This window comes from Neophocaena asiaeorientalis, unplaced genomic scaffold (assembly GCF_003031525.2).
Source record: "Neophocaena asiaeorientalis asiaeorientalis breed wild unplaced genomic scaffold, Neophocaena_asiaeorientalis_V1.1 scaffold427, whole genome shotgun sequence".
NCBI classification, from domain to species: domain Eukaryota; kingdom Metazoa; phylum Chordata; class Mammalia; order Artiodactyla; family Phocoenidae; genus Neophocaena; species Neophocaena asiaeorientalis.
This window is the reverse complement of record NW_020172280.1, coordinates 4,290,544-4,315,605: the sequence shown is the minus strand read 5'-3', so window position 1 is coordinate 4,315,605 and position 25,062 is coordinate 4,290,544. Positions and strand designations below refer to the sequence as shown.

At 42.5% G+C, this 25,062-nt stretch overlaps 1 protein-coding gene across 3 annotated transcripts in view; it reads right to left on the bottom strand.

The window, feature by feature from the left end:
• Positions 1–1,742: 1,742 nt before the first annotated feature.
• MYLIP (myosin regulatory light chain interacting protein) overlaps positions 1,743–25,062 on the bottom strand; it is a 23,791-nt gene continuing 471 nt past the window's right edge. Inside the window, exons 2-9 of one of the 3 annotated variants that reach the window (XR_003005764.1) lie at positions 23,939–24,129; positions 12,416–12,601; positions 10,912–11,109; positions 10,245–10,409; positions 8,844–9,264; positions 6,658–7,067; positions 4,948–5,108; positions 1,743–1,881 (exon numbers count right to left, since the gene is read on the bottom strand). Coding sequence is in view for 2 of the 3 variants with exons in the window: in XM_024763849.1 (XP_024619617.1) it covers positions 6,978–7,067; positions 8,844–9,264; positions 10,245–10,409; positions 10,912–11,109; positions 12,416–12,601; positions 23,939–24,129 (1,251 nt within the window). In the remaining variant the exon portion in view is untranslated. Of the gene's footprint in view, positions 1,882–4,947; positions 5,109–6,312; positions 7,068–8,843; positions 9,265–10,244; positions 10,410–10,911; positions 11,110–12,415; positions 12,602–23,938; positions 24,130–25,062 lie in introns of those variants that run through there. The other 2 variants (XM_024763849.1, XM_024763861.1) reach the window with 2 other exon arrangements.

The window sequence follows — 25,062 nt, the reverse complement described above, 5'->3', positions numbered from 1 at the left end:
AGTGGCCTTTGAAGCAGCTTAGAAATGGTAGTTCCCCTACCTAGGAGTACTAGGTAGTACCCCCTAACTCTCTCCACATACACTCTCCCGGCCCGTATCAGCGGCGGCCTCCAGTTTTGAACACAAAGGACACTTCCTCCATGAAATCATTGTATAAAGCTGGCCTCTTTCTGTTATGAATAATCATGAAGTTGGGGGTGAAGGAGAAAGGCAACTCCACATTTGAAGCTACAAAAAGCCTGTGATTCATTTTTAGTCTCTTTATTAAGCAGCCTAGTCTCAGTTAGATAATTTGCAGCAAAGTTCTGCCCTGGAGCAAGTTTCCTCAGTCATGTTAAATTCATGGGGAAAATCCTCCCAGGATTTAGAACTGAAAAATAGACAGCTTTAATAACAGAAACGTTGATGTAAAGAGCGGAGAAAGGCAGTATGTTCTAACCATTTAGGGAAAAAATGGGTAAGATGTTACTAATAAGCCCTGCTATATTTTTATCCTACCGTTTTCTTCATCTGAAGGAATATTGACATGAGCTTTTAAACTCTGAATGATTATCTGACAGCTTCTATCTTTAGGACAAATTATCAGCAAGGGTTTTATTTCGCTATTACCTTTACTCAAAACTCAGAGGACACATGCTTACCGGAGCCCAGATGAGGAAATGAAATCTACAGACAAGAGTGCCATAAACAGAACAGCAGAACCCAGCTACTTCGAGGTTGCCTTGGTGGACATTGTCCTTCTTCTTGAGTGTGGCTGGGATAGAGATGAATAGGGCCCACAGCACGCTCCTGGATGTAGTCCCAACCTAACTTCCCAGCCGCATCTCTCACCATTCCCTCCAACCACAGAGCCTATATTCCAGTTACACCAAACTACCCACTGGTCCCAAATATGCTGCATGTTTGAACACTCTCCTTCCGCCCACATCTCCTACCTGGGCAAGTTTCAACTCATCTTTTAAGAGTCATCTGCAATGTGACTTTCTTCCAGAAATCTCTTCAACCCTAAGCAAAGTTAGTGGCATCTTATTCTGCTCTTCCATAGTTCCCGGTACCTGCTTCATTATGGAGCATAGTGCAACGGAAATCTTAGTTTACAGTGTCAGTTCCCCCTGTGATCCTGAAAGGGCAGGGACTTCACCTAGGATATCCGAACCCTCCAGTCCAGTGTTTCTCAACAGCAGCAATATTGACATTTGGGGCCAGAAAATTTCTTGGTGTGAGGGCTGTTCTGTGTATGGTAGGATGTTTAGCATCATCCCTGGTCTCTAGCCACTAAATGCCAGTAGCACACCATCCTCGGTGTGATGATAAAGAACCATCTTCAGACATGGCCCAGTGCCTCCTGGGGAGAAAATCAGCCCGGATGGGAACTACAGCTCTAGCCCTAACAGAGAGCCTGATATATACCAGGTGCTTAATATATATTAGCTGAGTTAATAAATCAATGTCCAAGTTAATGAATAAAAACCCAATGAACCAGGCTTCCCTGGTGGCGCAGTCGTTGAGAGTCCGCCTGCCGATGCAGGGGACACGGGTTCGTGCCCCGGTCCGGGAAGATCCCACATGCCGCGGAGCGGCTGGGCCCGTGAGCCGTGGCCGCTGAGCCTGCACGTCCAGAGCCTGTGCTCCGCAACAGGAGAGGCCACGACAGTGAGAGGCCCGCGTACCGCAAAAAAACAAAACAAAACCGAATGAACCACAGATAAAGAAAGATCTTACTGTATCTTTCACACACTCACCAAACTTAGGATCTTTGTTCCAGAAGTCTCTTTATGACTTGGTTCTACTTTCTTCCTATTTTATCACCCTTTGTCCCTCACCTGCAGGCTCTTCCACATCCTCTGCTTTGTTTTCCTTCCCGCCAATCCAAATTCTGTACTGAATGCAAGGCAAAGAACAACTTACCTACTTCAGAAAGCCTTCCCCAAATGCACCCAATCCACAGTGACTTCTTCACATTCTTTAAACATTTATGAAAAGTTTTAAGCATATATACATATATACATACATGTATGTGCAATACTATTGGTCTTAGAACTATCATCTTTTTGTTTCACACGTGTATAGGAGTTTTCTTCTCAACCGGAGGAATCGCTCCTTGATAGAAGGCTTGCTTATGCTTTTGAGATTTTGCTTCCCCTCAGCATTAGCACAAGTTTATGAACAACAGATGTTTAGTTTTTGCTTGAAGTGTATTTTCTGCCATAAGCATCTGGCAGGTGTGTTAAATCTGTGTAATTGGTGTGGTCTTGACATAGTTTTTAAAAGGCATAGGGCTAACTCTTTAACATCTTGTAGTTTTTAAACAAACTCATTTCAAGGAGATTCTGCAAATATGAATAAAAGTAATTTGCAATGTTATAGGATTTCTGTGAGAAGGCAGTAAATATGATAAGCAATGAGAAAGGCAAAAATAGCTGCATCTGGTCTTAAATTCTGACTGCGCTCAAACTCCATGTAGGCTTCGTTTTCCACTGCTTGGTAAAACTATCTTAAAAACATTGGCTTCCTGGTTTATTCTGAGCTCTCTCAGCGCCAAAGCATCCGTTGCACATCCTGCTTCAGGCTTACTTGCGGTGACTCATACGTGCACTCTCCCAAGGCGTGTTTGGAAATTTGCTCTAACTTCTGGGCTATAGGGCATTTCTTTCTCACGTTTTTCTTGGAAGAGTTCATGCTTTGCCCAAGAGTAGTCACCCATGGGGATTCTGATCCTCAGTGTTCAATGGCAGGGTTAAGGGGACAACCCCAGAATGTACCCACATTGCATTTGAGCTCGACATCTGCAACAGGATCAATGTAGACATATAGGGTGGGGGAAATGTCTCTAGCTTCACCACTAATTTTTGTAACCCTTAATAAAAGGATGAAAGAATGCTTTTGTTCACATCTCATGGATCGTGACTTTTGGCAGAACAGCCTCTTGAGGCTTCTGTTTCTCCAGAGTTCCAACGCTGATTCCTCTCTGCTGTACCTTTTGACTCACCCTCTCCACGGCCCCCTCCTCTATGCCTACCGAGTCCTCCCATTTAAAATGCAAAACACAAACGCTTCTCTTGAGCCCGCCTCCTCCTACGGTACCATCTTGACTTACTCCACCTTGTCACCAATACATGTCGGCCCCCCTTTATCACTTTCATGTCCCTGTCTCACTTTCATACACAGCTCACTACAATCTGGCAACCTTGGAGTATGCCCGCAATCTCAAAATACACCCACTCTTTCTTGGAACTTGGGACCACCTGATATTGCCACATTCGTACGGCCTTTTCTGGCCCTCCAGCTCCTTGATTCTGCTGGCCTGCCTGTTTGGACGGAGTGGACGCGCCCGTTGGAAGTTGTCTCCGGGCTTGGCTCTCAGTCCCTTGATTTTTCCTCGTCCCTTTGTCTTTCTCAGACTCCTTCCTATTCTCACCGTCCACCTTAGGTCTAGGTCATTTCAGGGTTCCATCTTCAGCTTTATTTATTTCCCCCCTTAATGCTCTCCCTATGACGACTTCTTACATTGTCATGTCTTCAAATATCAATTAAATGTAATGGCCACTAAATGCTTCTCTTTACCTTTTCCATCCTCTGTAAGTTCCAGCCCAAGTTTTCAACAGACCCCAGGTTTGCCAGTCATCAAGCATCTCAAATGCATCATGTTCACAACCAGATTCGATTCCCTTCCTACCCCCATGGCTTGCTCCCCTGTTTGTCCCTCTGTTAACGACTATTTGTTCCAAGATATAAGCAGAATTGGTGTGTGACTCCGTCTCACTAAATACTGCTCATACTTCCGAAGGCTCTTGATCTGTTTCATTTTCATGTCGAAAGATGATCAAAACTGAGTTCTTGCCTCTGTTCTCTTCCTGCTCTTGTGTATGCTTTCCTCTGTGGTTCTCTGTGTTCCCTGTGCAAGAAACCAGATCTGATTGCCACTCTCCCATCCCCAAAGTTCCTGGTTCTGAAGGCAGTGGAGAACCAAGTCCAAGTGAAGCCTGGAATTCAAGGTCGCTCACCACGGTAACTCTAACCACGTTCCCTTCAGAACTTCATTTCTTACCACTTCATTGACCACAGGGGGAGGGGCCAGCCTCCCAAACTGCGTTCTAACCCTGTATGCACCATATAGTTTCTTTTCCACCTGGTAAAATTCAACTAGAATGTTAAGGCTCAGCTCAAAGGGTCTTTGTGAAGCACCCTTACCCTTGGCTCTTAAGGAGAATTAACCATCACCTTCTGTGCCTACACAGCACTTTTCTTTTAGCTCTCCTAAGTCACCTTGTAATACAGTAGTTTTCATGTTAGTCACTGAGCTTGAGGAGTCCATGGTGTAGTGGGGTGAACAATACCTTATCCATTTGTTGGCCTGTCATCCATCCATCCATTACTCTGGCCAGCATTTTGAGACTACCACATTTAAGATCCCCTCCAGTGTTAATATTCTATCATTTTGAATATTATTTAATTTCTATATAGAGAGAAAATAGTGTAAATTACAGGTTTAAGTACATGACATGGGCATCCTGTATCATTTGTGTCTTGATCATTATTAAATTTCCAGTGCTCAATAATAACTTAGCAGGTGCTCAATAAATGTGCTGATTGAATAAATAAGTTAGTTCCTAGAAACTGATGGGAGGTTGACTTAGGAATAGGAATAGTGGAAAACAAATCTTGTTTTTCTCAATTTTTAAAAAGTTGTTTGCTTGAAATCATTGCACTTTTACCGAACTGAACCTCTGTAGCAGCTGAAATTACTTGACTGTGACAGACAGTTCTGAGTTACATATATTAAGTGCACTATTCTCTATTCCACAAAGTATTTCCTGAGCAACACAAGTGAGCACACTCAGGGCAGCGAGGTCCCAGCAGCAGCAGCAGGCTAGCCGCCCTATAGAATGCAGCCCTAGAGTCTGTGGGCTTGAGGCCATCTCTGCTGGGACCCAGCCCGGCACTCACCTGTCCTGACCATGCAACGCACTAGCGGCATCACCTGGGTTGAGAGTTTTAACTTCCAACTTCGCCATTCCCTTCCTTCTCCAATACTTTACAGTCCTTTAACCAATTGTTACTTTTCGTCTGCTTGTGTATATTACCCTATTTTCACCTGCATTCCAATCCTATAAACCAGAAAACATAGCTGAATGAGTAACTGGGTAAATAGTCTCCTTGATTAGAGCCAATACCTTAAACATTTTCAAACTTTCCACGAAGGACCACATTAGATACCAACCATGACGTTATCCATGCTCTATTAAATGAATAAAATCTGACTTAAATGACAATAACTGTGAAGATACAAACACCCGTGTTTGCTTTAACATCTTTATTATCCTGAATATAAAAGACAGAAATCCTTTAAGATATAACAGAGTTCTTTATATGTGAAACATTATTTTTTTACAAGTGAAAAAATAAATACCTCTTGGAATAAAGGCTTATATGCTAATATGTGCCATAAAAAAGTAGAGTTTTAATATCTGACAAAATGTCTGTGCAAAGAAACAAATGCATAAACACATTACTGCTACATTAAGGCAATATGAAAAGTATACTCAGAAATCTCAGTAAAGTGACAGTGTAGGTTTCTAGCTTTAACTTAGCTAGTATTGCACCCAATAAGGTCATCCAGGTTCCAGACATCCTAGAAAACCAACAAGCTGACCAGGTTCCAAAATGCCCAAGTGGGAGTGGAAAACATGATTAAGAATATAGAAACAAAAATCCCCCGAAACCCCTCTAAAACATATAGAGGGACAAAAAAAGTTAATACTTAAGCATTTACTACCAAAAAAAAGCTTACGATATCTAGGATACCTACTATAAGGCTGTAAAAGGCTTGATGGCTCAAGCAAAAGCAACCCCACTGGCTGAAGCTGGAGCAGGGTGCATCGGAGAACTCACGAACGACCCCTGCTTTGTACATGGCGAAGCTTCATCTCAGCGAGCAATGCTCTTCCTTCCAAGGAACATGCGCTCCCTTTTCAATCTTAAAATATTCCACCAACTCAAGAGGCCCAAGGAGTGCTGACTACTCCACAGAAATCATCTAACCAGACTGGTAGCATTTTATAATTGAAAGGCTTGGGGACAGGGTAAGGAGAGGGGAAAAGAATAGGACACCATCCATGTGGAGGGATCTATTTTCCACTGGTTAGACTGGTTTAAATCTGACAACTTTGTGTCCACTTTAAAAAAGTCCCCGAATCGGGCTTCCCTGGTGGTGCAGTGGTTGAGGGTCTGCCTGCTGATGCAGGGGACGTGGGTTTGTGCCCCGATCCGGGAGGATCCCGCATGCTGCAGGGCTGCTGGGCCCGTGGGCCGTGGCCGCTGGGCCTGCGCATCCAGAGCTGTGCTCCGCAACGGGAGGGGCCGCAGCAGTGAGAGGCCCGTGTATGGGAAAAAAAAAAAAAAGTCCCCAAATCGATTTTTAAATATGTTTGCCTCCCAATCTTTCTTGAACAAGTTAGAAAAACAGAAATGACATTAAAATGACAACTATCTCTTTAAGAAAAATTTTCCTATTAAAAATGTCCAGAGCTCTGTGACCCGTACAAAAAGAACCAAGTAAATCCTTAAAATGAATCCTTACAAAATTGGCTGCAAGTAGGAAACTTACCTTGGGATACGTTAAGGAGACTTAAACATCATTTTCTAAAAGGTACTCACTTTTGGCTATGCTGCCACTTAACTGACGTCAAAGATCTTCCTGATTTCTTTACTTGATCATAAAAAGAAAAAAGTCCAAGGAACGTGTCTGGGTCCCAGAGCTCTTCCTGGTCACCAACCCGGAGGTGCTGATTCTACGCATGGTACATTTTGGCGGTAAGGAGTAGTCATACTGTTTCTAGTCTTCCTTTTTTTTTCCCCCTAAACGTTGCGTGGCAGATGGGCGCTGGAGTATTTATTCTCTCCACAATCTATCATGTTTATAGTTTATACCAGTGCAGTTCATGGAGACATGGCATGTCCAGTAAGTGCACAGCAGATCAGATCACAGTCAGGTTGAGAAGACTGGTGTGGGTCGGCAGGTAAACGTGCTGGACGTGGTCCACCCGTGACCTGCAGACAGGACAGGACTGGAAAAGAGAAGCCGACAGTATGGGTTAGGACACTTCCAAGGGTCTGTGTCTTCAGTGTTCACCCATGGTACCTGTTACAGTGCTTTGTCTAAATACGTTGTGGTCACAATTATTTCTAGCTTTCCACTGGGAGGGCTCTTTGCTTTCTAACAAGTCTGACATTTTATACCTGACAAAGGATTAAAAATAAATACTAGGAAAAAGTATAAATGAATGAAATTAATCAGGTTTTCAGTCAAACTCTTAAGGCACCGTGAGTAAAGTGATTATTGAAGACTTCTTGCTGTGCAATGAGGCTGTGGTCCCTACATGGGCTGATTATGAAGTCTCAGGCAGGGATGCAGGAGACCCTCCCGGAGACTGTGTCCTTGGCTCAGCTGGCTCGGGGTGCATCACGGGGGGATGCCACGGGGCCGGTGAGCACGGCCGCTCCTAGTCACAGGTCACAGCTCCACATCCCTGGCTGGCCTCTCAGCAAGCATGTCCCTTCCTCAGCCACACGGGGAGCCGTAGGCATGAGAATCAGACTACGTGGATGAAAAAGGAAAATCCACGACCACTGCTGGGGAAATAACTCGTCTTAGGAGCGTGATCTACTCTAAGGAAGGACATGGGCATCCTCTTGGCTCATATGTAGCCCTAAAAATAGTTCTGAAATTAGCAGCTTCCGAGGGACTAGATGTCATTTAGGGCTAATTTTATGTAAAATCACAGTGACAGCCAACAGTTCTGGGAAATGAAAACAAATTGAAAATATTGTAAAAGGAAATGCAAGGTGCAAGAAAGAAAAAGATACTATGTAAGAGGTGCTTTTATTTTTTCTACTAATATTAAAATTAGTTTGACTTGCTAAGTGAAAGCTAATCCAAGGGGACCTTGGAGGCATAGGCAGTACTAAAAGGAAATTAATCACAAAAAATTAGGCGACAACCCACCCACGGATAACTGAGAGTTAACTATCACTCAAAACTCTAAGAATTCTTTCCCAAATAATACAAGTAAGCAAAAAAGACCATCCTCCGATGTGTCAAGAAGCAGAGACAACATGAAAGGGAAGAGGAGGAGGTGACCAGCCCCCAGGAGGCCTGGATTCCACTGCCCGGCTCAGCCACTAACTAGATGTGGTACCTTGTGAATCTGAACCTCATATCCAGGACTTGAAAGAAGCCTGTGATTTAGTAATTACATTGTTGAAAGGAGTGTGCTAATCCAAACTGTTTCCAAAGGGCAACACCTTCCAAGTCACAGATACAAAGACCCTCTGGATGGAGATGGACAGTCTCCATCTGTGCCTCCACAAGTCAGCACCTGGCCCATGCCAGCCGGCTGACCCCTCACCTGGAGCCGTGAGAACCCTCATCTGGAACTGGAAATGCCCCTTCACCTGGAGCTGGAAAACGCCCTCTCACCTGGAGCCGGGGGACCCTCAGCTGGAGCTGGGAGGACCCTCACTTGGAGCTAGAAATGCCCCCTCACCTGGAGCTGGAAACATCCCCTCATCTGGAGGTGGAAGGACCCTCACCTGGAACCAGGAGGAATCTCACCTGGACCTGGAAACGTCCCCTCACCTGGAGCCAGGAGGACCCCCCCACCTGGAGCCGGGGGACCCTCACCTGGAACTGGGAGGACCCTCACCTGGAGCTAGAAATGCCCCCTCACCTGGAGCTGGAAACATCCCCTCGTCTGGAGGCGGAAGGACCCTCACCTGGAGCCAAGAGGAACCTCACCTGGAGCTGGAAACGCCCCCTCACCTGGAGCCGGGAAGATCCTCACCTGGAGCTGGGTGGCGCAGCCCTCGCAGCACACAGTGTGGCCGCAGGGGCAGAAGGCTGAGTTGATCTCACCCTCGCAGCACAGCACGCACAGCATGGCCTCCTTGAGCTTGCGCAGCTTCTCCTGGAGGGCCCGGGTCTGCTGGCAGCCAAGGCCCTCGCAGCTGCTGCAGCTCATGCTGCTCTCCGAGGACTTCAGGGGAGAGTTTGGAGGGCTGGGGTCGCTTCTCGGCACGAGGTCCAGCACACCCGCATTGTACAGAGCCCTCCTGGCGTGGTCATACGCCTCCTTGGAGGTTCTTTTAATATCGAAGACATATTTCTTGCCCAGGTTGATGTTTTCGTTCAGAAACAGAGAAGCCAAATGGCCCTTCAGGTCTCGGCTGTACTGCATCATGACGGCACTGGTCACCGTGTCGCACCTACGGACAGAGATAGAATACTCAACCTCAGTACTGACAGGCCTGGGCGTCCCCACGAGCCAGACCTTAAACACTGCTGTGAATAATGATGCTCATGGGAGCAGACATTAAATATTCTTGTTTGTGTGCTTGAAAATGAATTCTTCCAGTTTCATAGGTGTTAGGTATTTCAATGATTCTACCTCTGTGCTTCTCAAGTGTCTCCAAAGGAAGGAGCCCTGATCAGGCAGCTGTAAACCAGAGGGCACCTCCACCTCCAGGGACAGAACTACAGTCCAAAGCAGCTTATGGCAAGAAAAAGGAAATTCTTCTTTGTAGTCTTGGTTTTATGTTAAAAATTGCTACAAATTTTCCATTCTGCTCCACAATGTGTGTGTCTACTTTAACATAAAAAAAGGGTTGGTTGCCTGCCAATTAAACTTCTTAGCTTTTAAAAAACTTTCCAAGTATTTGAGTCAAATCACAAGTCTACTTTAAAGCACCCTTGGAAATAAGGCTATCAATACAGTTATCGAGACATCCTCATTACACACTGAGGATTCAGGGTAGCAGCTCTCCCAGGAAGGAAAGATGACTCGGGTCATCCTGCGGGAAAAGGGCAAAAGCAGCGGCTGAACAGGCCCCACCGCTCAGTCACCTCAGGGAGGGGGAGCTCTGAGGAAAGGGCTAAGAGATAAGCAGTAGAGCGAATCCATGCATCTCTCTCTCTCTCTCTCTCTGTGTCACTCAGTCACACACACACACACACACACACACATATACACACACACACACACACACCCTGAGGGAAAAGCAGGATGATGTTGAGAAGGACCCCACTGCTATGGTAGAAATGAAGGGTTCGAAGACAACCGATTTCTTAAGCGCTATACAAGGTTCACGGACACAGTGATACCAGGAACCATAGGAGCCTTGCTGTCACCTGGAAATCTCAGCATTGTGGCAGACGCTGGGGTTACGGGGCGCACAGGGGTACGTGCCTGTAAAAAGCATGCGTCTCGGTGATGGCTCGGTAGAGCCCGCTGGCCGCCCGGGTGCTGATCATCTTGAACAAGAGCACGATGCTGTTCCCAGACCCCTTGGTGATGGTGAGGTACACGTTCTTCCCTGACTGGGTAGCCATCTGCACGACAGGGTAAGCGATCCTGAAATGTGGGAAGAGAAAAGTGAGCAAGCCCAGGGAGACGGGTCACCGTGTGTGTGCTTCTGAGGGTTCCCACATGCTCAGGGCCCAGCCATAAAGCCAGACGCTCTGCCTGGGACCATCAGATAGGCACCCTGCTCCCTAGGTATGAAGGCTCTTTGAAAAGAGCTGGAGAGGAGTACTGGCGCAAGTTTTGGAGTGAGTGTGAGTGTTGAGTGTGTGTGTGTGATGTGAGTGTGTGTGTGAAATGAGATTTTTATAGCCGTGGATGACATGTGAAAAATATTAACTGTCACATCGGTACACTTGAGCCTATATTTAAAAAAATATATTGGAATGGTTATCAAGGCCTGAATAAAATGAATGTACCTACCCAAAATGAAACACATTATTCCTAAAGGATGACTGTCTAGTAAATCCCTCTCCATTTCCTATTTTCACCATCAGAGCTACAAAAGTACATACACACGTAGGTCTAAACAAAAATTTAAGACTTGGGTTACCTATTAATTGGGCTGAAGTCATCTTTACAAATTGAGATTCCTTCAGGTCCAACCCCAATGAGGAGTTTCTGCCCTTCGCTGTCCCTCACAGAGTGCCATTCTGTGCCGTAGTTTTCCATTGCAGACACAATCTGCAAAACCTGGTATTCAGCCGAAGCCTGGCTGGTCCCCTCCAACTCCTTATGCTTTGCCACAATGCTGCAAGACACCAAAAGGGCAGAGAGGCATACAGAGAGATTAACTGATGTAGTCTTCAGAGATAAATCGGTATCATTTTTACTAGTGAATTATACTGACACTGTCATTTACGAATCACAAAAACTCAAAGCTATATACTACTGATATTTCATTTATTTAGCAAACTTATTGTAAAATGCTTTTAAGACACTGTTCAAGATCTCAACTATTAAATCATTAGGAGAAAAAACTATTGGGGATGCCAGACGGGGATGAATTAAAAGAACTATGGAAAATCTCTAAAAATATACATAAGAAATTTATACGTAGCAATGTCTCATGCCATTTGTCTAGATTTGCTTTCTAAGTTTCATTACAATATAGCATTATATGGGATTGATTAGGTCATTTGCAACTGAAAAATGCAGGATCTATTTTACCTATTGGGGCAGACAGCCTCCAATACCGTCCTTAAAGGTCCCCACCTCCTGGTATCCATGCCCTCCTGTAACTTCCTTCACTTGAGTGTACGCTGGAGTAATGACTTGCTTCTAATGTACAGAATATGGTCAAAGTGATGTGCTGTCACTCACTTCTGAGATTAAGTTATAAAGAGACTTTGAATCCGTCTTGGGTGTTTGCTCTTGCTCTGACTCAACTGCTCGTCCTTGGGGAAGCCAGTCCCCACGTTATCAAACAGCGCCCCCCCACCACCGAAGAGGCCGCCGTGGTGAAGGCACAGGCCAGCCAACAAGTCACCTGAGCCAAACTGGAAGCAGATCCCTCCCTCGTGTGAGCCTTCAGATGAGACTGAACCCCCCCAGCAGCTTGACTGCAGCCTCCTCAAAGATCTGGAGCCAGAGAACCCAACCGGGCCACGGCCAGATTCCTGACCCAGAGAACTGTGAGATGATTTTGTTGTTTTAAGCCACTAAGTTTAGGGGGGGGCAACCCTGTTACCCAGGAATAGATAATTAAGACATCTTTGTTAGGTCTCTTGGTTTAATCCTTGCTGGGATGAAGAAAATGCTGATAAACATGACAGACTTTTTAAGAGATACGCATTCTTAAAAGGTCAGAGATTTTACAATTCCTGTTATATAGTATTCTGTATAAGGGCATTTATTTGTGTGGATTATGTTTTGTGTTTGTAAGTTTCTCAAAGAAAAGGCTAAGAATCTCTTGAAAATAGTTGGTTATATTGGGCAATGGTCTAGTCTCAACCTCACAAATTACCTGTATTTATCAAGGTTTGATTTTCTTCTGGAAATTCTTATAAATTCGCTAGATCTATGACAATAAACATGAGCCTGAACTGCAGCCTCACCTGTTCAAGGTGGCACTGGAGAGCTCCTTGGCACACAGCTCTTCATAGCTGTACTTGGCTGTGTTCTGGTTATAGTCGCCAAACTTGGTCTGGGCCAGGAGGGCACTGAGTTCCACTGCTTGCTCTGGTGAACACTGGAGGTGGCCTGCCAGGAGGGCCTCCTTGATATGCAAGAAAAAGATATGCCTGCAAAGCAATGTGAGAGTGAGGTTATGCTGAGGGACTAACTTGGTATCGGACCCAACCGCTTAGCAACTTCATAATCCCATTTAAGTAAGGAAAAGAGAGCATGGAAGAAGGCTACCTTAAAAATGCTTACAGTTACAGACCCTTTTTTATCATGAGTAGTAAGGCAAATTAAGTCTAAGGATTAAGTTTCTCTGAAACAAAAAGTCTTAACCCAAACAAAACAAGTCTAACTATGACAAGTTCAGTAACATTCAAGTTACAAAATGTAAAATAATTATATACATGTTTCTGCATTACACTATTTAAAAAAAATGATCTTAATCAGAAAAACTTTATCTTGACCTGTAATTATTATCTTACGAGCCTCACCTTTATTCAAATGACCCTCAAATCTCTGGGTTTTTTTTGTTTGTTTGTTTGCAGTACGCAGGCCTCTCACTGTTGTGGCCTCTCCAGTTGCAGAGCACAGGCTCCGGATGCGCAGGCTCAGCGGCCATGGCTCATGGGCCCAGCCGCTCCGCGGCATGTGGGGTCTTCCCGGACCGGGGCACGAACCCGCGTCCCCTGCATCAGCAGGCGTACTCTCAACCACTGCGCCACCAGGGAAGCCCCAAATCTCTAGTTTTAACCCCAACTTCTCCTAAGGATCATATTCAAATATCCAAGCGCTAACAGGCTTCTCCACTGGATGGTCTTCAGTATCCCAATTTCACCTTCTTCAAAGCCAAACTTTCTTCCCAAACCCACTTTTTCTCCCAGTGGAAACCAGAGATTGATTTGTTATTTTTACCACAGACTCACTTTTGACTCTTCATCTTCCTTCTGTCTCTGAAAACTCTTTAAATCCAGTTCCATTTTTCCCATTTTTACCTCCTCTATCGTACTTGTAGCTCTCAACTGTCAGAGAATTTACAATATCCTCTAAGCTGATCTCTCTGCTAGACTCTGTGAATCCATCTTCCAAGCTGCTTGCTTCTGATATAAACTTGCCATTTCTCCGCTCAGAATCCTTCAAGGGATCCCCATTGTTTGCCAAGGAAGCACACGGTCAGCATGAACCCAGGGTTCTCCACATCTGGCCCCAGATTTCCAGCCACATCTCCTGTCATTCCCTCCAGCCACTATGTCCCAGGAAAGGGACAATTCCTCCTTCTGGAAAAACCAAGTACATTCACGCCCCCACGTCTCTGGTCTTGCTGTTCCCTCTGTCCTGAAGGCCACTCCTCCTGTCCCCTCATTTGGATACCCTTTTGTCTATATCACATGCAAACTATCTATTCCTCTATTATATTTGACGTGTTCTAACTTCTAGTATTTAGCTGCACCTGAGCTGACTTCATAAGTGCCTCTAACATCAGAGAGTTCTATAAATGTACGTAAAACTACACGTGGTCTGCAACTAGTTTATATTCCCATCCTGGTTTCATTCCATCTGAGCCTGTCCTAATTGTATACAACACTGTATTCTACATTTACCGAAAGGTATGTGAGAATTAGAAATCCTGGAAAACTTCAGATATTGTTGCCTGCCAATCCGTGTTGCCCAAGATTCTGAACAGAGTATCTGAACTGTCATAGGCACACTGGCCTGGATTATGAAATCTGCCTCTGGCAAATGTATAACCTTCCTTGGATGACTCAATACAGCCTCTCAAACATGCTGCAATGCCATACTATTCCTTCTGTTAACAAATGAATTATGATCATCATTGTAAAGCTCTGAACAGGGTTCCTAAATTCCCCCCCTTCAGCTGGAAACCCTTATTCCAGTCCTCGAGATGCTTTTATTTATATGCTAGCCTTGTGTCTGACATCCAGGTAGAAGGGATAACGTGAACAATGCAAAAAGAAGGAGGCAAGGGAACTTGAGGCTAGAAATACAAGGAGGGGCTCTGATGAGAGTCTCAAAACTTCAGGCTGACAAGAGCCATTTAATCCTCCTTTAAGAAATGTTTAAATTCAACATTTTGTGCCTTCTATAATGATAAAGAAATGTTTAAAATTATCAGACTCTGCCAAACATTGCAGTTTTTTCTTTATTCAAAGCCCCCTATGAAGAAATCACAGTGAAGAATGCATAATAGCACTGGAAGAAGATAAGCATGGTTTTTATTAACCCAAACATCTGCTTGTCTTTAAAGTATTTCTGACATACTGCTAAACTGAGAAGGGGGTCCTTACTGGGGCAAAGAAATAACTACAAAAATAACTTGTTTTAAAATAGCTATCTGAGGACTGAGGTCTAGCCGTCCCTTAAAATCCTGGTGTTACAACACTGCTTCAGTCCTCAGAAAGCTTTTTAGAGGACTGTTCGGTAAACGTCATCTTGATTAAGGTGCCACTGTCTCTGCATTCATCAGTGGACATGTTAGTAGGGAACAAAAACTTAAATATATACTTCCATTAAAGAAGAAAGTATGTGCTGAAAGATTTTAAGGGTATCACCCAAACTAAGTCTTCTCGATTTAATTACTGCTTATGTGAAAATGTCTCTTAACTTATGTCCTAAGTATTAAGTTAGAGACTAGTTTAGCCTGCAAAAGAAGAGTTTCAAAATTGATCCAATTTCCTTTTCCAAACTATCCAGGACCGACTTCTGGACAGACAGCTGTCAAAATCAAAAGCAAAGCAGCAGCAGTAACAAAATGTTAACAGGTGGTCAGCAGCCTGAGAGTAATGTGATCCTTCCTCGGTCTGGGAGTCAGAATTTTTCAAAAGGAGGTGGGGGACAATAGCCTTTTCAACATACTCCACATTCTCGGCTGCATTGCGGTCGATACGCTGTGAGTACAAAAATCCTCCTCCTTATCATTTACAGAAACTTTCTGGTAAGGCCCTTCCTGCATTTTGCCGTTTCATGGCTATAAAGCAACCTTTTCATTTCAAGTCAACAAATCTGCCACGCATCGCCACTGTGCCAAGCCCTATGCCGGGGTCCCAGGGTGAATATATCTGATGGCTCCTGTTTCGATGGAAGGTACAGCCTTTTGGTGTCAAGGAATGTATCCTATCAAAATAACTCTGGCTACAAACTGGCTCTTGGGTGATAAGTTTATGCTCTCCAGGAGAAGAGCACGTGCAGCAGTGACAGCAAAGGTCACAGCGGTGGCAGGCCATCTGCAGACTCTATTTAATGTGGTCTTTCGAAGAGGGAGAATGGCAGGGCATGCAGAAACATTTCCACACGGAATCCAGTGATGGCTCAATAATTAGGGGTGGTTTTCAGTCAAGTATTTTCTCCTATTATTTTCTCTCCAACCATCTGGCCTGTAACTGTCTGGCTCATGGATTTCCCCCCACCCCACACACCTCCCATTTCGTAAAGTGGTTAAAAGTTACCAATAATATCAAAATGAGCAGATGTGGTCAAAGAAGTCAGGCCTGCAGTGGTTTTTTTTTTAACTAAAGATCAAAAGTGGTTGGCCTATCTAATTCAATTTAGGCTACATGCTAGAATCATAAACAGAAAGAAAGGCTTTGGAAAAAATGATTTCTTTGTCTTAAGCAAATGTCTATGAATATGTCCTAACAGACATAAGCTCATTTTCTAAACATTGTTCTGGTTGCACCCTGAAATCCATGACTCTTCAAGCTTTACCCAGTTACTAAGAAAATGGATACACTTTCAATATATGGATGGGGTTTGGAGCCCCAAAGTGAAACATTCTAGCTAACTCATGTCTTTGCATTTAATGAATTCAAACTTGCTGCAGCATTAGAGAAGACTTAAAAAAAGGGGGGGGGGATAAATATAAGGATATGTCATATTTTAATTTTAAAAAGAGTCGCATATCCTTAATGTATTTTTGTTTCAGAGTCTGTACTTCAGATTTCCTCTATGTTTAAAATGAACTCCTTTCCATAGCTTTACGGAATAAAGTTAGGTCATTTATCTTTTGAGAACTGTAATCAGAGCACTCTCCTCTAAACCCTGGCTTGTCTCATAAAGAAATCATCTAACAATCAAAGCAGAACTCTCTGCAAACCAATCGGGAGTTGTCGATCTGCTCATCACAGTTACTCTCAATTACTGCCCTCCAGTTATCTTCCCAGTTACATAATTTTGAAGAGCTTTTCATGACACAAATATAAAACAACTATCTCCACACTTACTATTAAACTCAAAATTAAGTAACTAATCTAAGACATCTCGAAAATGGCTAAGTAGCTATTTTTAAAAAGTCTCCAGTCCTAATAACTGAAGTGAATTTCTCCCCAAGAGACTGACTGAACTTGGCCCTCCTTTGTAATGGCTGGTTTGTCCCTCACAGAGCGAGACACCCACTGAGATCACCCATATGCCCGCCTCAGTCCAATGAGTCATTAAACCACAAGCTCTAACTGCCAAGTTATATTTAAAAATTATCAAGTCACAACAGAATTGCTATAGGTTTGTTTCGTATCTTAAATTCCAGTGAAACAAAAATCAGTTCAAGATAGATCACAGGCCTAAATGTAAAAGCTACAACTGTAACCCTTTTAGAACTAAACATAGGATATGAGTATCTTCACGACTTGGAGGTAGGTTCCCCTCAGGATGCAGTCAGCAAAAACCGTAAAAGAAAAAAGTGGACAAATGAGACTTCACCAAGGTTAAAAACTTCTACTCATCAAAAGGCATCAAAAACACAGGCAAACCACAGGAAAAAAAAAATGCACTTCTAAAACATATATCTGACAAAGGACTAGTATATATAAAGAATTTGTGCAGCTCAAAAATAAAGACAACAACTCAATAAAAAAGGGCCAGTGACGAATAGATACTTCGCAAAAGATGTACAAAAGGCCAATAAGCACATGAAAGTGTTATTAATCAACAGAGATGTAGAAATTAAAACCACAATGTGCTACCACTATAAACCCACCTGAAACCTGGCAGGGATGTAGATGCACTGGTCCCCTGTACATTGCTGACAGGAGTACAGAATGGTACAATTGCTTCAGGAAAAGATGCGGCAGTTACTTATAAGCTAAACAATTACCTCCTCTAGGACCCAGCTCTTCCATTCTTATTTACTCAAGAGAAATGAAAACACATGTCTACAAAAGACTTGTGCTTGAATGCTCAGAGCAGCTTTATTCACGATAGCTGGAAAACAGGTATTCATCATAGGAGTATGCATAAACAAACAGCAGCACGTTCCTACAGTGGAATACTATCCAGCAATAAACAGGAACGAGCCGCTGACGTATACAATAAGATGATGGGTCTCGAAAAATGTATGATGAACAAAAGGAACCGGACACAAAAGAGTACATACTGTGCGATTCCACTGACATGAAGTAGAACAGGCATCACTAAACTATGCTGGAAAAACATACAACCTGGTTGTGGGGTGGCGGTAGGGAAGGGGGGGGTGGGAACGACTGCAGAGAGGCATGAGAGAACTTTCTGGAGTGATGGTTAATAGTTGATAAGGGTTTTGTTTAAACAGGTACATCCATTTGCCAAAACTCATTAAGTGGTATATTAGGATTTAGGCATTTCATCATATATAAATCTTGTATCAATCAAAAGAAAAAAAAGAACTGTAGGCAAATACTGAGTTCTAGTTAGTGATACGCATACTGAAGTACTTAGGGAGATGTGTACTCACACACAACTTATTTTGAAAAGCATGAAAAAATAGACTGATGGATGGATAGAGGGATGAGTAAATGGATAAATATGTGATAAAGCAAGTATATTAAACTGTTAATAGTAGAATCTAGGTATTGGGTGTTCACTGTAAAAATTTTCAACTTATCCGTACATGTGAAATTTTTCATAGTAAGAGGTTGAGAAAAATAACACCAGTAAAAATCCCTAGGGTCAAGGTTCAGAATTCAAATGAAGAGCCACACGTAAAATGAACCATCACATCTACCACACTTCATGGAAGGCTTACGATTGACAAACCTGTCACAGCCAATAATTACCAAGTCAGGTCTCTATTCAGGTTTAAGGAAATCCTTCTCAAAGCCCAAAATGCAAAATGGGAATCACCGATAAATTTGCTTTCTCCTCAGGCTCCAAGGCAGTTAAAAGATAAGGAGGGTACAGGTGAGGGAAATTCCTAAGTTCAAAAGTAGTTACAACTCACAGCAGAAAAACACTTGGAAGCATAAAATCTGGACTTCTAAAAAATATGATTACTTACAGTAGATAGCTGTCCCTAGGCAAACAACAGTTCGGGCAATCTTGTAGTTTAAGAGCATTAACTACAATCTCTTTCTCAACAATTTAGATTAGCGTGGAGGGCTATCAGGTCCAGAAGAGGTCTGGGATCGGGCTGTAGTGGTACACGACTCAGAGAATAAATAAACCTGGAACCTGACCCCACCGGTCACCCTGAATCTGCCCTTTGTAAATATTCAAATTTTTACATATTCAAATTTTATTTATGACATTCATCTAATATTCAAATTTTTATTCATAATGACATTCAAAATGAACAGTTCATTTTGGTTACATAAAAATCAATTTCTCAATGTTCTCTGATATTTCATACAGATATATAAGTATCAGAAATTCACAAAGAGACTGAAGGGGCCCAGGCGGGCGGTCTGTGGCTAAAATAACCATATACCACCACAAACATCCCATACTCTGAACAGAAAGAAAAACTTGATAAATACGAATTCAGAAATGTAATTAATACTTTCTTTGGAAATAATATACACGTCTGTCTTTACCGTTTTTTACTTTCCTGGAGCCTATGTTGTATTTGGGCATACCAAAAAAGAAACAGAATGTGTCATTCCACTCTTAGGCATGTGGTTGACATGAAGAGCATGACACTCCTGCAATGCATCCTATGGAATTTACCCATCCTGAACCACACAAAGGTAAATTCTGTAATCAACCTTTCCCATCGTGACAATGTGTTTTGTTTTAAATTTATTTATTTTATTTATTTTACTTTTGGCTGCGTTGGGTCTTCGTTGCTGCGCGCCGGCTTTTCTCTAGTTGTGGTGAGCGAGTGCTACTTCGCTGCGATACATGGGCTTCTCATTGCGTGATGATGTTTTATAAGACTTTGAATGTGATTACAGGCACTGGTTAGGGTCAATGTGATTCAGCTGTGTACTGATTTGAGATTATCACCCCCACCCGCCTATAGTTTGCATGTGGCATTTGCTTTGTGGGTTTCAGTGATGCCATCTTCCTTCGATTTTCACTTGTCTAAGTAATATTTGTTGAGAGACAGGGAAAATTTGAGTTTAATAAGTAGTCAGGACCTACAAATTGGGTGAAATTAGATAAAGTGAGCCTGCGGCTTGAAAACTATCTGAACTTCATAAAAGGTCCAGCAGCGTGGTAGTTCATTCTAGATAAGAACAACCACAATGAACAAACGCCTTGGAATGAGGTAGAGGGGGCGAAGGAAGGAAGCAAGCAAACAAAAGAATGCCAAGCACTGAGCAAATTCTTAACTGAGAAAAATCACTACAAAACATTTTTTAGTGGTGAGAATTCTTTTAGACATTCTCAAACTTTTCAGGTTATAGAAGCAAACTGGCAAACATTTCAATACCTATAAGAAAATTTATATTATCACAGTATCAGTTAACCCTATTTTTTTTATTTCCAAGTTCTTAATTCATTGATTCAACAAATATTTACACACCAAGCACTTGCTAGATTCTGGGTATACAAGGTTGATCAGCTCCTTGCTTAATGGAATTTTAGATTATTAGAGCGGCTGACAACAAGCAAATTGTCACATAAGTAAATGGAGTGTTACACACTCATTAAATGCTATAAAGGAAAGCTACACGATGTCTTGGGAGAGTTTAGTCTCCTGAGCACGCCTGGAGAAGGCTTCCCCGGGGAGTGATGAGTGAGCTGGGGTCTGAAGCCAAACGCATCACTGCTCGCGACTTTTAAGGTCCTAATGAGATGCAACGTTCAGGATTATAGCATTTCCATGAACATGTAGTTCAGCACTCACGGAGCCCCTGTATTGGGATTGGTTTCTGGGATAGAGGATTCAGGTGTTGGTAAGTCTTAACCAAGCAGGGTGCCTCTAGCAAAGAACACAGAGCTCTGCTAAAATGTGGCAGTCAAGGAGAAACAGAAAGATTTTACTGGGAATGGATGGTATAATTACCATCCCTGAAGATGAAGCATATAATTCTCTAATCTCTGGTTTTGAAAATGTTGACAAAATCTGGTCTGAATTGCTGTGAATAACCGAAAGCCTTTGAAAGGTAATAATTTCAAAGATGATTATGATTTCAGATTTACTTCTGGAATATATTAATTTCACTTTTCGTTTTAATCCATAGCATGGCAAACATCTGCTGAAAACACCTGCTGTCGCCAATCTCTGAAAGGTGCCAGCTGAGTCTAAACAAAACTCTCTGGTTACTTTCCAGAATCCCCCATTCCAGAGCAAACATAATTATCCAGGTAAAGAATCAAATCTAAAATGAGGCCACATCAGAGGCCAGACTAACTCTATCTACCAATCTAAGCAGACATTGGATATATTTTTTCTCTCTTCAGAGAAATGTATTTAGAAAAGCATTAGGAAAATAATATGGAGAGGAAGCAGAAGCCAAGAAAAAAAAAAGTCTACTGCTAGAAGGAATTTAAAGAATCTCTTTCGGGGTTTTCAGTTGGGCTCAAGTTTTGGAAGGCTGTACATGCTGGTGGCAGACTGCTGAGCTGGACCCAGAACGCAGGGGCTTCTGCCTTGCCCCTAGAGCTCTGCTCTTACAGACGGGCCTTCCTGCCTGTCATTCTCACAGCAGCCTTCCTAATCTAATGCAAACTAATATATTAACTGGCCCCCAGTCAGGCCAGCTACTGTGAGCAGGCTGCTTTAATTGTCCACAGAGACAACTTGGCTAGGATATTTCAGCACCATTTAATAAACTGTCCAGACACTTTCCGCGTATTAAATGGAAATGACTTATGACTTGACTTCATGACTTGATGAAGAGCTGGGAAAATATCACCTCTCATAACTGGACTGGCAAAGCTGAGCTTACTCACCATGTAAACACATCTATTTTATTTTCATGGCATTTTATATAAATATTTTACAACAAATGATTAAATATCAAAAAAGTTTATCAACCAGCTTTATCTTGATAACATAACATTAGGGAAAATAAGTATTTCTGTTCCGTAGCATCATGCACATAAACACAATGCTAAACGTAACTACATTCGACACAGCACAACTACTGATCCTAATGAAAAGGTACAATGCTAGTTACAATGCACTTCATCTAGTTATTACAGCAGAATGCTATATAAACTTTAGGTGGCATTTTCTTCAAATTCTGTATCTATTTCAGAGAACCCCACAAAAACAAGTAAAATACACCAATATTTTAGAAGTCAAAATCACATGAATTTTTCAGTATAATTTCAAAAGGAATGAAAATCAATTAAAATTACCTAGCCTAACTAGGTATGTGCAATGTTTGAGTGCTATTAGACTTGAATCTCGAGTCAAAGTCAATTCAGTCAATAAAGTAGGAAATTTGATTCCAATTCTAATTCATAAAATATCTCTATTTCTTGCATGAATAGAATGGAGCTGATAATAGTTATTAACTCTATTACAAGAAAGCACAGGTAAAGACTAGTAGCAAATTGTAAAATCTGTAAGCATTTATAATACAGATGTATGTATTATATTATGACTGCAGCCACTGGGTTTTTTTTAAGATTATTTGATCTGGACCATTTTTTTAAAGTCTTTATTGAAGTTTTTACAATATTGCTTCTGTTTTATGTTTTGGTTTTTTGGCCACGAGGCATGTGGGATCTCAGCTCCCCAACCAGGGATCAAACCCGCACCCCCTGCATTGGAAGAGGAAGTCTTAACCACTGGACCGCCAGGGAAGTCCCTCAGTCATTGTTTAAATGATGTATTTGGTCCCAAGTTTCTGCAGATTTAAAAAATAAGTCTGTGTCATCAAAATAGATTTGAATCTGGAGGCCCTGTAGTAATTGCAAAATAATGATAAAGCTACACAATGAAAATTCCAAGGTGTTTTATATATATATGTATTATTTTCTCTTACTCAACTGCAAGTTATCACACTGAAGTGCAAAGTGGAAGCATTCACAAATCCGCTTTAATGTAAAAAAAAAAAAAAAAACCCAACCTATCCTGATTCATATAGACAGCGAAAACATCCTTAAATATGAAATCACTTGAATATTTTGCAACACATTTTCAGGAGCACTAAGAATTCAATAATACTAGCTTCCCTCAGATACAAACTTGAACACGTCTCTCACCATTTAAAGCTCCATAAAAAGGCAAAGGAGAGATTTCAAATTCAAATAAATAGTATTTCAAAATATGTGTCTATACGTCCTTTGGTAAACAACCAAAACAATGACATGTTAAAAACTCTTAAAGGATATGGCTCACTCATTACTCATAATTCTCACGCTCACATTTTTTATGTGCACAGCAAATTTCCAATCCAAAGGATTATGAAAAACATTAGAACTGAGATCCAAAGTTCACCGTGTTTAAAAGTAGTCATTTTCCTTTTTCTTTTTTTTTTTACATGCCACTATAAGATTTAGGTCTCCTGCATTTCCGCAGTAGATATTAAACACCAGTTTCCTAGCTTGGCTCATCCTTGAGAAAAGTATTACAGCCAGTCCAGGGGAGAATCCATTTTCTGTTTGAAAAAGGAAACCACACGCTCCAATTGTCTACCACTAGTGGTGACTTTCTAGAAGAGATAAATTTAACAATCTGAACTCTACAATCGTGTATAAACTACCTGTGGGGTAGTGTTAGATTACTACTGACCTTAAAAGAGTTTTCTAAGTGTTCAAGAAACTGAAAAACTTTTAAAATTCGGACAGAGCTCTTTGCTACACACTGTAACTTGACACTAGGCTGAAGAAGTTGACCAAGTTTAAGTAACCCAGGAGGAACTGTTTCCTGCTTTCTGTTAGAGCAGTCTGCAATGACCTGTAGTAACACTGCTGAGACAGAGGTTACTATCGGGCAGTAGATGCCGCTATCATGAAGTCAGTTAGGTCTTTTTTCTTTCTTTCTTTCTTTTTTAAATTTTTTTGCGTTGTGGCACTGATCTCAAGTGTTTGTAAGAATTCAACCTTACTCTCCCATTGCCTATAAAAATAAGAAAAACACCAGAAGAGGTGGAAAATGTACCCCAGGCCAACTATGCAGCTCTCTTTTCACCTCAACAAAAGAACTGTGCTATGGAAAACTTCTAAGTTATAACCAACTCACTCTGTATCAAAACAAATTTGCCTGTGAACATCTCTGGGAAGGTGCAGTGGCCCTTCCTAGATGGAATCAAAGGTCTATTTGACATTGGTTTATTTTAGCGTCACTTTACCTAGTCTGCTCCTGTAAGATGAGATGAGGCTCCACGAAGAACTTGACTCTCAGTTTAAGCCGGTAAGGGGCTAGCCCATCCATCTGCTGGGAGATCCGATTTCTCAGATTTAGCCATAAACTTTCACCTTTGCTACCCGTAAACTGCAGTCCAAAATAATCAACTTCTATAATTCCCAATCGCCTGCACACCTAAAACAAAAATGAATGCAGTGTGGGTGAGCGAGCGGTCCATGTGGTCAAAGCAAACCCAAAGGCTCCATCTGAGTCTAAGATTCCTGCCTATTCTTTTTCAAAAAAATTTTTTTTTTTAAAAAAAAAAAAAAAAAAAAAAAAAAACAAAGTTCAACAACGGTGTTACAATTCCTGTTGTCAGCTAAAACAACAGAGTTCTAAGGCTCCAGTGACGCGAAACCACTAGATGTAGTATAGAGGCACAAAAGGAGTTCTCAAAATGTAGCCTTCCAGAAAGGCTGAGGACAGGAATCCACGGGGTATTTTCCTTTTTATTCCAATCACTGGAATTCCCTCCACTAGCACAATCTGCACAGCTGATTTGGCAGCTTATTATCTGGACAATTTTAACCATCTGGACTCCAGAAAAAGCAAACACATTGAGGGAACACGCTACAAGTGTCAGCTAAGCTTTGCGGGAGGTTTTCCAAACATCTCAGGTCGAGGGGGTTGGAGGGCACAGCGTTTCACCTGAGATCAAATTTTCTGCCACACCACTATGCACTGTTTGGAACCGTTCCTCCTCACTCCTAAGGAAACGCGTGCTTAAAGACAACCGAGGAGTCCACGACCCAAACCTACCGTCCTCTCGTCCCCCGCGAATCGGGAGATGCAAGGAGGTGCATAAGAAATGCTCCATTTGAGAAGCATCAAGAGACAAGGGCACTGCTTGTCTGCCGAGCAACCCGAGGGACCTGCGACCGCCTCCAGCCACCTCATCCCGGGACGCAGGTGGCGCTGCCAGGCCCCGCGGGGACCCGACAGGAGGCATCATTCACACACCTGAGGCAGGTGTGCTGGGCCTCCTTCTTCCGGGAAAGTCCCGGGCTGGGGGGCAGGGGGGCAGGCCCGCCGCGCGTCCCCCGCGCCCTCCACCCCCACCCCACCACG